This window comes from Ptychodera flava, chromosome 20 (assembly GCF_041260155.1).
Source record: "Ptychodera flava strain L36383 chromosome 20, AS_Pfla_20210202, whole genome shotgun sequence".
Taxonomy (NCBI): domain Eukaryota; kingdom Metazoa; phylum Hemichordata; class Enteropneusta; family Ptychoderidae; genus Ptychodera; species Ptychodera flava.
In genome coordinates, this window is record NC_091947.1 from 27,565,134 (window position 1) to 27,579,613 (window position 14,480).

The 14,480-nt window shown below is 37.3% G+C and overlaps 1 protein-coding gene across 1 annotated transcript; it reads left to right on the forward strand.

Moving 5' to 3' along the window:
- Window positions 1-1,816: 1,816 nt before the first annotated feature.
- Window positions 1,817-11,319, forward strand: LOC139120474 (uncharacterized). Its single transcript, XM_070684927.1, has 3 exons — window positions 1,817-2,006; window positions 5,025-5,294; window positions 7,983-11,319. Exons 1-3 carry the CDS (start codon window positions 1,907-1,909, stop codon window positions 10,589-10,591), a joined length of 2,979 nt encoding a protein of 992 aa, XP_070541028.1. The 5' UTR covers window positions 1,817-1,906; the 3' UTR covers window positions 10,592-11,319.
- The last annotated feature ends 3,161 nt before the right edge of the window (window positions 11,320-14,480 follow it).

Consider the following 14,480-nt stretch of genomic DNA (forward strand, 5'->3'; position numbering starts at 1 on the left):
AGACGCACGGAAATCAAAAGTGTGTAAGCGAGCTATCTACCCAGTTGTTAACAAAGGCGCACGGCGAGTTTTCAAATCACCCTTCTGTAATTTTAATGTTGAAACATGCCTTTTATTAATAACTGTGCAAACGGAAATCATGCAGTGAGAGGCGACAGCGAGAGAATACCGCGTACGCATAAGAAGACGTCGCCGTACTCCACATCTGATTTTAATCAGATTGATCATTACGCAGAGCATCTACAGCATCATTGCGTTCGTCGATCTTGAACCACATTCTACTTGGAATCTCAACTTCAACTAAAATAGACGAGCCAGCACGTACTAAGATTGACAGCTCAATATATTGATCAGGTATAATTAAACACGGATGCTGCAGTATTATCGGGCAGATGGCTGTCACAATTTTGTACAACGTACAAGTTTGCGACATTGACGGGAAGCGCGCAAAACTTTAGCGGGCAGAGGTCAGCTAAGGTCAAACTGATTATATCGGACTTTCCTTTCCCGGCGGCATCAACACTATTGGTTCTTTGTATGTTGATTGGTTACTCGATCCATTGAAATCAAGTTGCCCGCGCAAATAACTCACAATTAGGCCGAAGATAGCTACTATCGGCTGCCACGCGCAAAATAAAATAGGAAAATGAGATCTTTGATAAATTTAAAACGTGACTGGGAAGACGGAAATAGTGCATTGCTGGAAATAAAGTTTGTCAAAGGGAGATTTGGATGGCTGCAAAGTGCCATCCTCACAGCAGTATATACCTATTTCCTATATTTCAATCTCAGGTCAAAGATTTTAAATTTAAAAATCGGCCTAAAAGTTAATAATCAAGATGATTAAACCATTTGAAAGGTGAAAATTAATTTCATTTCAATTATCTGTTTTGAAGGTGCAAATTGGTTTATTGGTTGACGGACACATGCCACGGAATCACATCTCATCAAACTGAACGATCGCCGAATGCGGCCGTTTGTCTGTGTATAATATCACAGAGGGCGCACTTCTTCTCAGACAGTGGACAGGGCTAGGGCATGTTGATAACTTCACAATGCTATTCGGAATGCGGAAAGTCTACCAGGTTCAATACGGAGCTGTACTTAGCTGCAGTTTTGTTATATATTGTTGCTACATTGGACATTGCTGCCAGAAATTGGGACAAATTTCGCCACTGCATTCCTGTTGTTGCACTTGTGGTCTTATCGTTGATACGTTTTCGAATGTCCATCGTAATATTGCTAATTTCCAAAATGTCAGCAAATTTTCACATATTACAAAAAAGAACAATGACGTCATTTGGAAACATTCCTATTGAAATACAAATTAATTGTTATAAGAAAGGATCACTTATTTGCGAACAATGAGAAGAAGGGATGGTCAGGATTTTTCGTGACAGCAGTCAGGAGAGGGTCGGTATTTTCCTTGCATCATGTACACCTTTGAAAGCACCAGCCTCTCCCCTATTATTCTGTTCAGGCCTTCGTCACCATTATGATAGAAGTACTTGAATGTGACCTTGTCGTACAGAGGTCAGCTCTTACGTTTGTATATTTTACCAGTTTTGAGTAAACCCAAGAATTACAACATGTTAACTCGTAGCGCAACAATATCCTCACAGTGTTTTCTGTAAAGGAAAAGGAAGGAAAACCTTAATCATGTTAATGGTAATTGAAATTATTCTTACAGTAAACACAACATTCTAAGCTCAATACCTGATTCAGCATCTTCATGGGAACAAAAAACGCGGTCACGTTCAAAACATGCACATTGAAATGCAAAACATCCGAAGGTCGCGTGATTATAAGGTTATAACTTTTTGTGGTAGTCAACAGTCTGTCCGCTCCTGACTCTTAGTGGTTAGGACACTTATTCACGGAATCTGAGGATATAAAACTTTTCGAGATGATTGCGAAGTTGGTAGTGTTAACGTCGTTCTTTGTTGCAGTAACCCATGGATTCAACAAAGACGAATGGCTTCGTAATGCAGGAACTCAAGATCCAGGTATTGATAGATTTAGGAGCAATATCCACATTCAACTTTCTCAAAATAGCAACCATTTTTTTTCTTTAATTTACTTTAATATTTGAGGCTTCGGAGACCGAGTTTATACGTCGGAAATTATTTAGCTCATATTTTTAAAATGTTACAACTGGTGCTTGCATTCTTTTCCCAGTTTAACGCTGAGCCAGTGTAAGTTACTATAGAGCACAGTTAATATCAAGTGAAAATCCGCATGTTGTTATGACTTTGGTATGAGTATATAATTAACTAGAGATAAGTCGGCAACAACAAAAGTCGCTCTAAACTACGTGGATTGCCGAGCCGGATGAAACGAACTGCTTTGGATGCCAAGACTCGACGTCCGTTAGGCAGTAGTTGAAAACAATACATCAATACAGAAGATAAATGGTAACTTCAAGGTCCGGAAAATAAGCGAGTGAGATCCTTCGCACGCTTCGACTTCATGTAAGGTTACTATGAAGTCATTGTAAATCGTCAAAACCAAATTCAAAAGACTAAAATATTGAACAATAGTTAGGTGACATTGTGACTTCATCCTTCTCCATAAACGCTAATACATAAGCGATAAACAACCATTACAACGCAGTAACTCATTTCTTTAACCAAAGCACAACTATATACTCACTACAACGCGAAGATCAATCTCTGTGATAGTGAGAACATATTAAATGATCACTAGATATCTCTATGTTTTAAACTTTCCCATAAGTCAAAGAATACGTTTTCCAGATACGGAGACTGTTATTTCTACCGTTGAAAGAATACCAAAGTCGCATTATCATGAAGGTACGTCACTCCACCATTGAAGAAACACCGATGTCATCGTCTCTTTTGAAATGCAAACATTTTGGCATTGACCTAAGTGAAACGTGGCTGGAGCAAGTTGATAATGCATCAATATATATGACGTCTTTTCTTATAATTTCCTTTATAAACGTAGAAACAGTTCTGAAGGTGGAGGCGTTGATCTTTACCTACACGAATCATCATCATATACCGTAATTGACTCAGTTTTACTCTGTCATTGCGAATGCATTTTTGTTGAAACTGTACTTGATAGGCCACGGTCATAATAGATGTTATCTACCACAAACAAAATACGCATCCTCAGAAAGGCCTGACCATCGACGATTGTCATGTAAATTTCCAATGTTATTCCATTAAAGCTGGCACTATTGAAATTCATATAAGTGACCTCTATCCCGTTTTTGCCATTTTCAAAGGAGCTACGTCATGTGTTCAATGTCAAAACGACTGATTACAAGTACGACTGCTGCTCTTTCGATTCAGTCTAATTCAGGGTTGATTTGGCTAATAATTTATAGTCTGATTTTAAAATTGAAATGATTCAAATGCTGCTTACAACACTTGTTATAATTTTTGCACATGGCTATTTAGACAAATGCCGATCAAACGCCTATGTCTAAGAATACGCTCCAAAAAATCAAAAGATGACAATAATCCTGGCAACGTTGTCATGAAAAGCATAGATGCTGCTGACGCACGCTGCTAATGCTTTAAAGTGGCTTCACAAACAACATGTAGCACTAATTTCAGTGATTACCTTCATGATCGGTAATCTCATTCGTTCTTATTTCACCCTGTTCAGCCATTTGATATAGTTAATAATAATCCATTATATTACCGTGCTCTGTCCATTGCACTTCAATTGGTCGAGCTGAACCGCGTGACTGCAAACAAATACACTGTAATGATTTGTTTAAATGCCCGTGAATATGAATAATATCGTAAACATAGTAACTTAACAGCTAAAATGAAAATTGTGTTTTGTACAAAGATTATAATCAATCACAAAATAAAATGGAGCACTTGTGGGCTAAGTTTAGACACTTTTTTCGAATAAATCTCCGGATTTGCAAAGTTTTTGCAGCGCGCACTACTCACTGACAAGTTCTGGGGCCCCGTTGTCGTTCGCACGGGAAATTTTCGTAAATTTTGAGGGGTTCGTTGACAATATAATGGAAATAACGGATGACACGCTGACCATTAACGTTTATTTATGGACGAGGGCTCGAGGAAAGCCAAAGTCAATAATTTTTGGCTTTCTTCTCGCCCTTGCCCATAAATAAACGTTAATGGTCAGCGCGTCTTCCGTTATTTCTATAATAGATCCTTATAAAGCTCAAGGCTTTGACGGAATATACCTCAGATTTGTAATATAGGCAGTTGAATATGAATTAAAAACCATGTATGAGCAAACCCGTCCAATGCAAGAAGTCTTGTCATATCCAGATATATTACCACTGGACCAAATCCTTTGAAATTCTGATATTCAGTGCAGCATTACTGACAATTATTCACATACCGACATTCCTGGGATCGGATTCACAAAATGTAGATCTGCGTACTTTGTGTTTTGTCAGTTTCCTAACAAATGTCTATTCGTGTCGCCTATTCCCTGTAAAAGGACTCAAGTTTGCAAAAATCAGCTTGTGAAATAATCAAATGCATAATCATTGGGAATTGGTCTTGTCGATTAAAGTGCCCATACATGTACTAGGTATTATAACGAGGGTCCTTCAAGTAGATATCACAGTTACTAGTGACCATATAGCCATACGGGAGTTACCGATTAGGATCAAATAATGACTAAATAATGGCTTAGATCACTTGTCCAAAGATTTTACAAATACCAACAAAATTGTTTGGTGTTAAACTTGTAATGCTTTATGTATGTTGCAGTGTCCAATATTACTGTTAACAGCTGAAGGCCTGTGTTTATTGGCATCAATGTTGTCACAATAATATTGCAAAATGTTCCTTTAGAACAGATAATAATAAAAATTTTATCAAAAGTAACAAGTATTGCCCCCTTAAATACGTTGTTTGTGTCTGCCTGTAATTGAATAGACGTTCTTAAATACGTATTGTGTCTGTCTTTAATCGAATGGAAGTTTTTAAAATCTGTCCAGATGTGAGATACTGCCAGATCTTTTATACATTGAGTAATGGAAAAACTGTGATTTAAACACACAGAGAACAGCAGTTCCTACCTCGACTGGCCTCGGATCCACTTCTCTGGCAGCGTTTTGACCGACGTGCCAACTGTGAACAACTTAGGCAAGAACTTCGACATTGACACATTCGATGAAAGGCTACGAGAAAATTCGTCTATTCTCGGATACAGCCCTGGTGGCTCAGGCAGTTTTCAATTGAAAGCATGTGAAGTTTCTTCAGTCTGCTACAGCTTCGGAGAATGCACCACCCATTTAGGAGAGGACGCACTCATAGGAGCAGACCTTCTGAGTAAGTACATTCTTCTGAGTAAGTACATTGTACAAGGCAAAAGAGAAATATTGGTTAAGTTGCGGGGGAACTTGTTTTGAATCCTATCACAACGACAAATAGCAGTAAACCTGGTATTCGCAATGATTATTCCTTGAAATGTTCTTCTTGTTCTTGGCTTCATGATATTAAAAACACACAAATGGTCCTATTTGGAAAGCTATTGTGTTATGACTAATATAGCAACAAAAATATTGGAAAAGCTCTAAAAGCCAGACATGGTTTTAGACATTAAAAAACTGATATCTTCAAGTTCAACATCAAGTAAGGTAATTTAACGTTGCAAACCTTTTATAGGCGTTGCTTTGCTTTAAGCGCACGTGTTCACACACGTGAGCTAATGTCGTACCGATGTCTGCGCGCGCGCGCGCGCGTGTGTGTCTGTCGGTGTACACGATAACTCAAGAACGCCTGAACGGATTCAAGTCATATTTGGTAGACAGTTAGCATATGCTAATGGCAAGAACTTTTATAATTCTATTAGTGTGGCTTGCATATTGATGAAGTTGTGAAACATCAATTTTCACATAATGGCTTCCTATGGAGAAAGTGATGACAGTGTTTACATATATGAAGACATACTGCACAAAATTTCATCAAACTTTTCACTGATGATAATCTCAGACCGTTATGATGATACTGCGAGTGTCATGTCAATTATCTGCTCCTTCGCATATTTAATGAACTTTTGTAATTAGTGACATAACTCCGAAATTTGTATACCAAATTTGACAATACCTGCTACAAATATTGATCTGATAGATGTAATTGTACTGAGAAGCATTGAGCAGTATCAAGTTAATGAACAGCTCATTTGCATATTTAATGAAATTTTGTTATTAGTCATATAACTCCGAAATAAATAACTGCCTCAAATTTGATGAAATCTGCTGCAGATACTGATCCGACGAATACCTCACTGTGTTATGAAGCATTTGGTTGTGCAAAGTTAATGAGGGGTTCTTTTGCATAAATCAATGGTTTTGTAATTTGTGATATAACTCTGAATTATGGCACCAAATTTAGTGAAACCTGCTATAGATATTGATCTGATTAATACCTAATTGTCGCGTGAAGCACTCAGCAGTATCAAGTTAATTAAGGTTCATTTACATACTCAAAGAACTTTGTAATTTGTGATATAACTCCGAAATTACAGAATTAAATTTGATGAAACGTGCTACAGATGTTGATCTGATAGATATCTAATTGTCCCATGAAGCATTGAGCAGTGTCAAGTTAATTAACAGCTCATTTGCATATTAAATAAATTTTGTAATTAGTGATTTAACTCAAAAAGAGGGAAAAATCATAGACCCTCGAGAACGAGGGTCTATGGACAAATCAAACAAATTTCTAAATCAATGTATGCCCACAATTCTTAAAACAAATGTTTTAGCAACAAGTCACTACTTTCATTCATATATAACACTTGTTCAATTGCTACAAAATCCACAATTCATATGATTTACTTTTTCTACTCAGGAGCGTGTACTACGAAATGAACCTATAGTATACCACGTGGGCACATTCAGTTCACATGTGGTTATTATTTTTATCTTGTACTTCAAGTGCAGACGATACCACACTTCATGTGTCCAACAAGTCTTTAAACACCATATCTACTTACTTGAACACCGATCTGCAACGAGTTGAATATTGGTGTCTAAGACACCAATTCAGTTAGTTAGTTAGTTAGTTAGTAAGAATCTTACCGACAAGTTATGTATCGACCCCAGTGAAAACAAAATCAATGATCATACAATTTTGTGGAAGAGAGGTACATAGACACTGATAACTTAAACCTCCTCCTTGTTAAAAAGTCGTGATTCCGTCTAACAAGACAAGTTATTAAGGGCCACCATTACTAAGAACTTAGAATGGTCCGAATATATCTTAATTTAAACAATATCGATTCTTAATTGTTTCTATTAGCATGTATCAGAAAATGTCTTCCTCTCCACTATAATGTTAATGTTCCTTTTTACCAAGCATTAATTACTGTTCAAATGTTTGAGACTTTACTGCTTGTAACAATATCTATGCCTTTGGGCATCTATAAAAACGTACAATAAGACTTATTCTTGACACTTCACCATCTTTTCCCACTCGTCAGATGTATACTCAGCTTAATTGGTTTCTGATTAGCTTGAAACTTAGACTGAACAGCTTGACCCGTTATATACAAAGCAACTCATAATTTAATTCCTTATTATACAATAGTTTCCGCCAACCTGAACCTGTTAAAGGATTCTCCGAGCATGTAAAACACGTCATCGAAACAGTTTGTCTGTTACAGGTGTAGATGAATACGACCATACAACCACAATCACTCAATCAAGTGCCAGAAATCGCTTTGTGTAGTTGCCATGATACAACCTTCTCCCCAAAATAATCAGCACTCTATTTACTAGCCTGGTTCTTCTTAAGTTTCCCTGCTTTTCATGTGTTTCCAATTTTTATCTGTCTGTTGCCTCTCTGCTAGGCGACTGATGCCGTATGGTGTGAGTTATTAATAATTTCTTTTTCCACCATAGCAATAGTTTTACTTGTGAAAACGGCACAGACTGTATGACACGATCCATCAACTTTCTCACCTACCGATACTTCTTGATCTGAAGCCAGTTTCATTCTTTTCGATTTCTCCAGGTAATATCGACCATTCCCAGGCAAAGATAGTAGATCTGGACCCTGCGTACCAGCAAGCATCGACTATTTTTGGATTAACACTCCACATACCAGGTTTTTTCAACGCCCGTTTACTTGAGGCAGCAATAAAAGATTTGTTTAAGAAGAAACCTGGAGCTAAACACTTTGGAGTCTTTGGGTCAGACTTCATGTCTTTACTTGTTGATGTAGAATGGGAAAATGATGTGAAGGACTCCCAGATTGTAAGTGAGTTCAGAGACATTGCGTTCAAAAGTTCCAACCCACATGTTCTTTCCATAAAATTTAACATCGAGGTTGACTACTCTGGGTCTAATTTTGAGTCTTCTGGGCCTCAGATAGGTAAAATAGTCGGTACTATAGGCCTTGCTGGAACTGCCGAACCTTTGCATGCTCTCCGTCATCGACAACTCACACCTCTTGAAGGCGACAATCATTTTGGCAGGGCTTACTTTCGAGTGTTCAAAAACCGACAAAAACTTCTGATTGACCTAGCAAATGCTATGAAACATAACCTTATGGGACTTCCAGACCCAGACTTGAATCACATTCTGCAGATTGCCTATCCCTCAGGTACCGCAGATCCTAGAAGCTGCAAAACAGAAGTCACGGTTGTTGGCCAAGTTAACTATACAAGGAAGTTTTGGTATCAGCATACTGCAGGTGTAATTTCAGTGCCCGAAACGACTGTTCTGACGTTAAAGCAGCTTGATGAAATATCAAATCGGCCACTTATGATCCGACGGTTGGACACGCAAACTCTCCAGTGCGTACAAGTCATCCTTGCCGAAAGGAGAGACGGAAAAACAATCGATTTCATGGGGGACGGTATATTCAGACAAGACCCGGGGGACACCTGGCACGTTTACGCTTTCGCGACCCAATTCGGCAGACCCCTTACCGAACCCTTACAGATAAGAAGGGCGAAATTGGTCGATGTAAACAATGTCTCAGATGATACAATAGCTGTCAATCAACCCGCCAATGCTATACAATACTCCAATATGAAGGCAATGGGCAAATATGGAATAGCTGTTTTTAATTTCACAGGAAAGAGTCCCGGAAATCCGAGAAGAATAATTGATGGACAGATATATCTTTTTGACATTCAGGCCAACGTTAATAATTTGGTTACTTCGAATCACCCGATAGTTGTGCGCATGTACGATGACTTCAGGGTATCATCAGGAGGGCCTACATGGCATCAGGACATTTATCCGATATTCAAATTATATGCAAATATGTTTCCCAGCATGACAAGTATCATAAATTTAGCCTGTTATGAAGACGTACGACGCAAGACTAAAATGATGAAATTGGCAATGAGCTTGCCATTCACAGATCCAGCATATATGCCGGTAACAAGAGATTTATCAAGGCAGAAACAGCAAGCTATACTGAAATGGTTAGACAACCCAAAGATTGGTAACTCAGTTACATTGAGCCTGGAAGAGTTGAAAAAGAACCTTCAGATTGCCCTTGAGATTGAGCTAGCTACCATACCTCCCTATCTAACTGCGTGGTTTTCTATCAAGGAAGGGCACAATCAGCAAATATCAGAAACTCTGAGGAGTATTGTTATCCAAGAAATGCTACATATGACTTTAGTAGCGAATATTCTAAACAGCATATGCGGGAACCCAATTTTGGACAACGTTGGGGTTATACCTAAATACCCTTCAAAACTCCCAGGTGGGGTCCATCCCCATCTCACTGTTTCTCTTGGCAGACTCAGCAAAGGTCTCATAGAGGACGTGTTCATGAAGATCGAGGAACCAGACGACACTCTTCCCATTACCTTGCGCCAAACAATGCTTCATGATGATCAATATGAACCAGAGCGTGACCCAGTCTGGCATCATCACCATAATACAATTGGACAGTTTTACTACAAGAAGATATGGCAGTTACTCAGAGACCTTGCTAGAGTAGATGAAAACTTATTCAATTGTGGAAATAATAACACGCAGATCACCAAGGATGACTGGTACAGTAACATTGATGAAACACCATCTCCTGTACGCAATATTAAAGATGCAGGAAGGGCGATCCATAAGATCATTATGGAGGGAGAAGGTAGTTCCCCAACCAACCCATATGACTCAGAAGGAGAACTCTCTCATTATTATAAATTTTTGGAAATTGTGATAGGCAACAAAGTCGAAATTGGAGAGGCAGTGGGTGACGTTGAGACAATTGATGTCAAAGCTGCCGCAAATACATTGAAGTTCTGTGGCCGAGGTGATAAACTATGCCATCCGATGTCATACACTTTAACAGGAGAGAGAATGCCGTTTCATGATGATGGTATTTGGCCGATAATAAATGATCCCGAAGACCATAAATATCCTTCGGACTCTAAGGTCAAGCAACTTTCTGGTCTTTTTAACGAGGAGTATTCAAACTTGCTGCGGTGTATCCATGGAGCTTTCAACGGCAATCCACGGAGGATACAGACGTGCATGTCCATGATGGCGAGACTTGAATCACTAGGACGACAATTGGTCAGGACTCCAATTGATCCAAATGGCGACCCTAACGTTGGTCCAAACGGTGCACCAACATTTGAATTCATTGCTGTCCAGGCTTGAGTCCCGAGGACAAAGCAGAACTTTGAGATTACCATTGTTCGATTGCTTTCTTACGAAGTAGCCCAAGTGTGGGACATAATAACTTTAAAATAGGCATTGTGACAGCGGTGATTCAGATATAAAAAATTAAAGGTCAACAGCGGTATCAGAAATGTGAACGCGTTCTTAGCTTATAAAAGGGTGTTTATTTTCACAGGTAGACAATATCACAAAAACAGTTCTCAAACCTTATCGATGTTTCTAGCATAAGGTATTGTGTTTGCACTAGCAATTTCGGTATTTGACCTTGAGAAAGGGATAAACTCGCCCTTAGATATTTTATGAATTAAAAGAGAGAGAGAGAGAGAGAGAGAGAGAGAGAGAGAGAGAGAGAGAGAGATTAATCAAACAACCCGATATTTTTGCAAGTGATGAACATGTTCATCGTGTTTTAGTACTTCACACGATTGGAACTAATTTGGGATAATTGGATTTTCATATTTTTCAAATTTCTCAAAAGTGTTAGGTGCCATATAGCTGAATGTTCCAATATTACAAATTAGATTAAATCGGCATTACTTCACCATCCAATTATCCCGAATTAGTTTCAATCGTGTTACATTTAAGCAAACGAATAATATCCAGTCTTTTTAGAAAAATTGATGTTCCTACATTCTTTTGCACGAATATTGAACTAAAAGTTGTCATCACGCAACCATTTTACTTTAAGGATTTTCCTGTTTGCCGCTCTTAGCCTGCACCACTCTAATTGAATACATACGCCAAAATTTTTTGCCGATTTTTTCAGACTTTTATATACTTTTTTCAACAAACGTCACTGTTTTGTGGTGGTTTAAATATTTTAACATTAAAATTCTGTCTACATTGAGTCCGCTCGTCATATGATTTCTAATTTCTTTAGTGAACACTGCGTTTTTCGAAAGGTTATTCCTGGCCTTTTGTCATACTTTGTTTACCTTATTTCATTGTCAGCGATGAACTAACATAGTTACACAAATCATTCTGTTCTACCTGTTACGCCGATATGGCAATATAACGTTTTTTCTAAAGGAGCTGTCATTATTTACGGAAGACCTTTCAAATTGTGGTGTACCCTGCTAGATTATCATCGGTTATCTCATAACGACTGAAACAGGTGAAACCAACAAAATGAAGTTCAAAGTAAAAAAATACAGATATAAAATCTCATGCTATGACAAATACCCAACCATATAGCATTGTTTAATTTGGATGGGTATCATGACAGGGTCTTCACTAGGATATCTGACTGGGCAGAATTTGAAATTGAAGGGGAAGAACACGCGAGAGGCTGAGGGCGAAAGTGTCAGAGGGGATGTTCCCTATCTTGTGTGAAAATTTTTTAGAAATTGATGTGTGCAATGGTGTAGTCTGGTGCAATCCGAGAGGCGTTTTTCATTTGTTTTTTTTTCTAGGTAAAACTCTTAGAACATCCCAAGGAGGAAGGGCACAAGAGGGGGTCCCTTTTCTCGCATCGAAAGTTTTGACAAATTGATGTTTGTAATGGTGCTATTTGAGTGGTGTTTCAATTTATTTGGCACTCAGTAAAGCTGTTTGAAAATGACATTGAACACTGATATTTTTATTACATTTTTTGCATGATCAGTGTTTGAGTCACAATATTCAACAAGCGAACAATGACAATACATTGTGTAAAAAAACAGTTCTCTGTTTGCCATGAGACTGAAGAGCAAAGAATATGCAGGAATGGAAAATCTGCGGCCTTCTTGTGCCATTTGCAAAATCTTACATTTCTGTTAACGATATTAGGCGGACCATCAGTCGGAGTCAGTATTTTTCTAAGCTTTTCATTATTAGTTTGCAACTTCGCCGGCCATATGTACATACACATACATACATACATACATACATACATACATACATACATACATACATACATATATATATATATATATATATATATATATACAAAATACATACATACATACTAGTACATACAGACATACATATATGTATGTGTGTATGTATGTTTGTATACATACATACATACATACATACATACATACATACATACATACATACATACATACATACACACACATATTATATATATATATATATATATATATATATCATACATACATATATATATATATATATATATATATATATATATATATATATATATATATATATATATATATATATAAACAGATTACTTCAAGTACAAAGTAATGAAATCTATTACTTAAGTTTCATGCATCTTGCAATCCTCAGATAGAGTGAAAGGATTTCTAGCTCGACACTCTTACATATATGATTGGGACGAACCATTCTATTTGAAGGTATATGAACAAGCGATGTAATCTTTGTACATCAGAAAAGCTGCACATTATCAATGCTGACAAATCCACACTGTTAAACAAACGCTCTGAGTTGGTTTCAAATTTCGCCACCAAAACAAATATTATTTGTCGAATTTTAACACTACCTACAAATAGAATGGTTCGTCCCAATCATATATGTAAGAGTGTCGAGCTAGAAATCCTTTCACTCTATCTGAGGATTGCAAGATGCATGAAACTTAAGTAATAGATTTCATTACTTTGTACTTGAAGTAATCTGTTTATTTATAACGCTATGCTTTTTGCATTGAGCACTGTAATTTCCCTCGAGGACATCTGTATACTTCGATATATATATATATATATATATATATATATATATATATATATATATATATATATATATATTTATATATATGTATATATTATAATATAAGGATGAATTCACACAGTTCAGTTTTGTCCTGGATCCCGTGAAAAATTTGAGAAATTGATGAGTATAATGGTTTCGCATCGAAAATTACCTTGTCGATTCACTTGATCCTAATACTGTTGCACATTATAACATTATTAAAGATCAACGTGAACAGTTGTATGATTATCAGATGGAAGGAGCTACCGTTAGAGCAAGAGCAACCTGGTCTGCAAAGGGAGATAAACCTAAAAAACATTTTTCTCGATCTTGAAAGATAGCACGCCCACAGTAGCAATATTGCAAGTTAAGTTTTTACCACCACTGAGGACATCTTAGCTGAATGTATGGACTTTTGTAAGCTATAAGCTTCTAGCGACATCCCTGATGACGCTATATAGCTGACAATTCAATTGGCGCGCGTTTTAACTGATAACGAAAAATATAATATATATAAAGTGGTTTTACGTTCACTGAATGCACCGATGCTGTCAATTGTCTTAAAATGGGTTAAAAGCCCGGACCTGATTGTATCCCGACCGAGTTTTACAAGACATGCCAGGAGTTTCTTTGGCCAAATTGTTTTCAATTCAATCATTGAAGGTTTATTTAATTGAATATTGTCCCCCACTCAACGGAGAGTCGCTATCAAACTTATTTACAAAATAGAGGAACATGACCAGCTTTATAATTGAAGACCTATTAGCATTCTCAATAGTGATTATAAAATCTTAGATGCAGCTTTATCTACCAGGTCACAAACTTTACTCCCATATTTAATTAATTCTGCAACCCTCAAAAAGTCTACTTTAGTAACTTTTTCATTAACAAATTAAAACAATGTATAATTCCTGCGAAAGTTGCGTGATTGACAATAACTGGTCTTCCTCGTATTTTGCACTTGATCGCGGAATTCGACGAAGTTGCCCTCCCTCAGCCATGCCTTTTCTACTTGCTGTTGAAATAATGGCCAACCACATTAGGCAAAATCAATTAAGTCATCCATGGAATTGAAGTCAATATTAATTTGTCACACTTCCAATTTCACAGAAAAATCTCCCAAGTTGCTGACGATACTTCACTGTTTGTTACGGAAGTTGTTTTAATTCATTAAACGCTATTGATGAGGTTCAAGCCTTTGGATGAATGTTCG

Excerpts from the sequence above, each read along its gene's own strand:
- LOC139120474 (XM_070684927.1), top strand. The coding sequence starts at position 1,907 with ATGATTGCGAAGTTGGTAGTGTTAACGTCGTTCTTTGTTGCAGTAACC. Across the intron at positions 2,007-5,024 it reads TGCAGGAACTCAAGATCCAG|AGAACAGCAGTTCCTACCTC; the intron begins GTATTGATAGAT and ends TTAAACACACAG. Across the intron at positions 5,295-7,982 it reads CATAGGAGCAGACCTTCTGA|GTAATATCGACCATTCCCAG; the intron begins GTAAGTACATTC and ends CGATTTCTCCAG.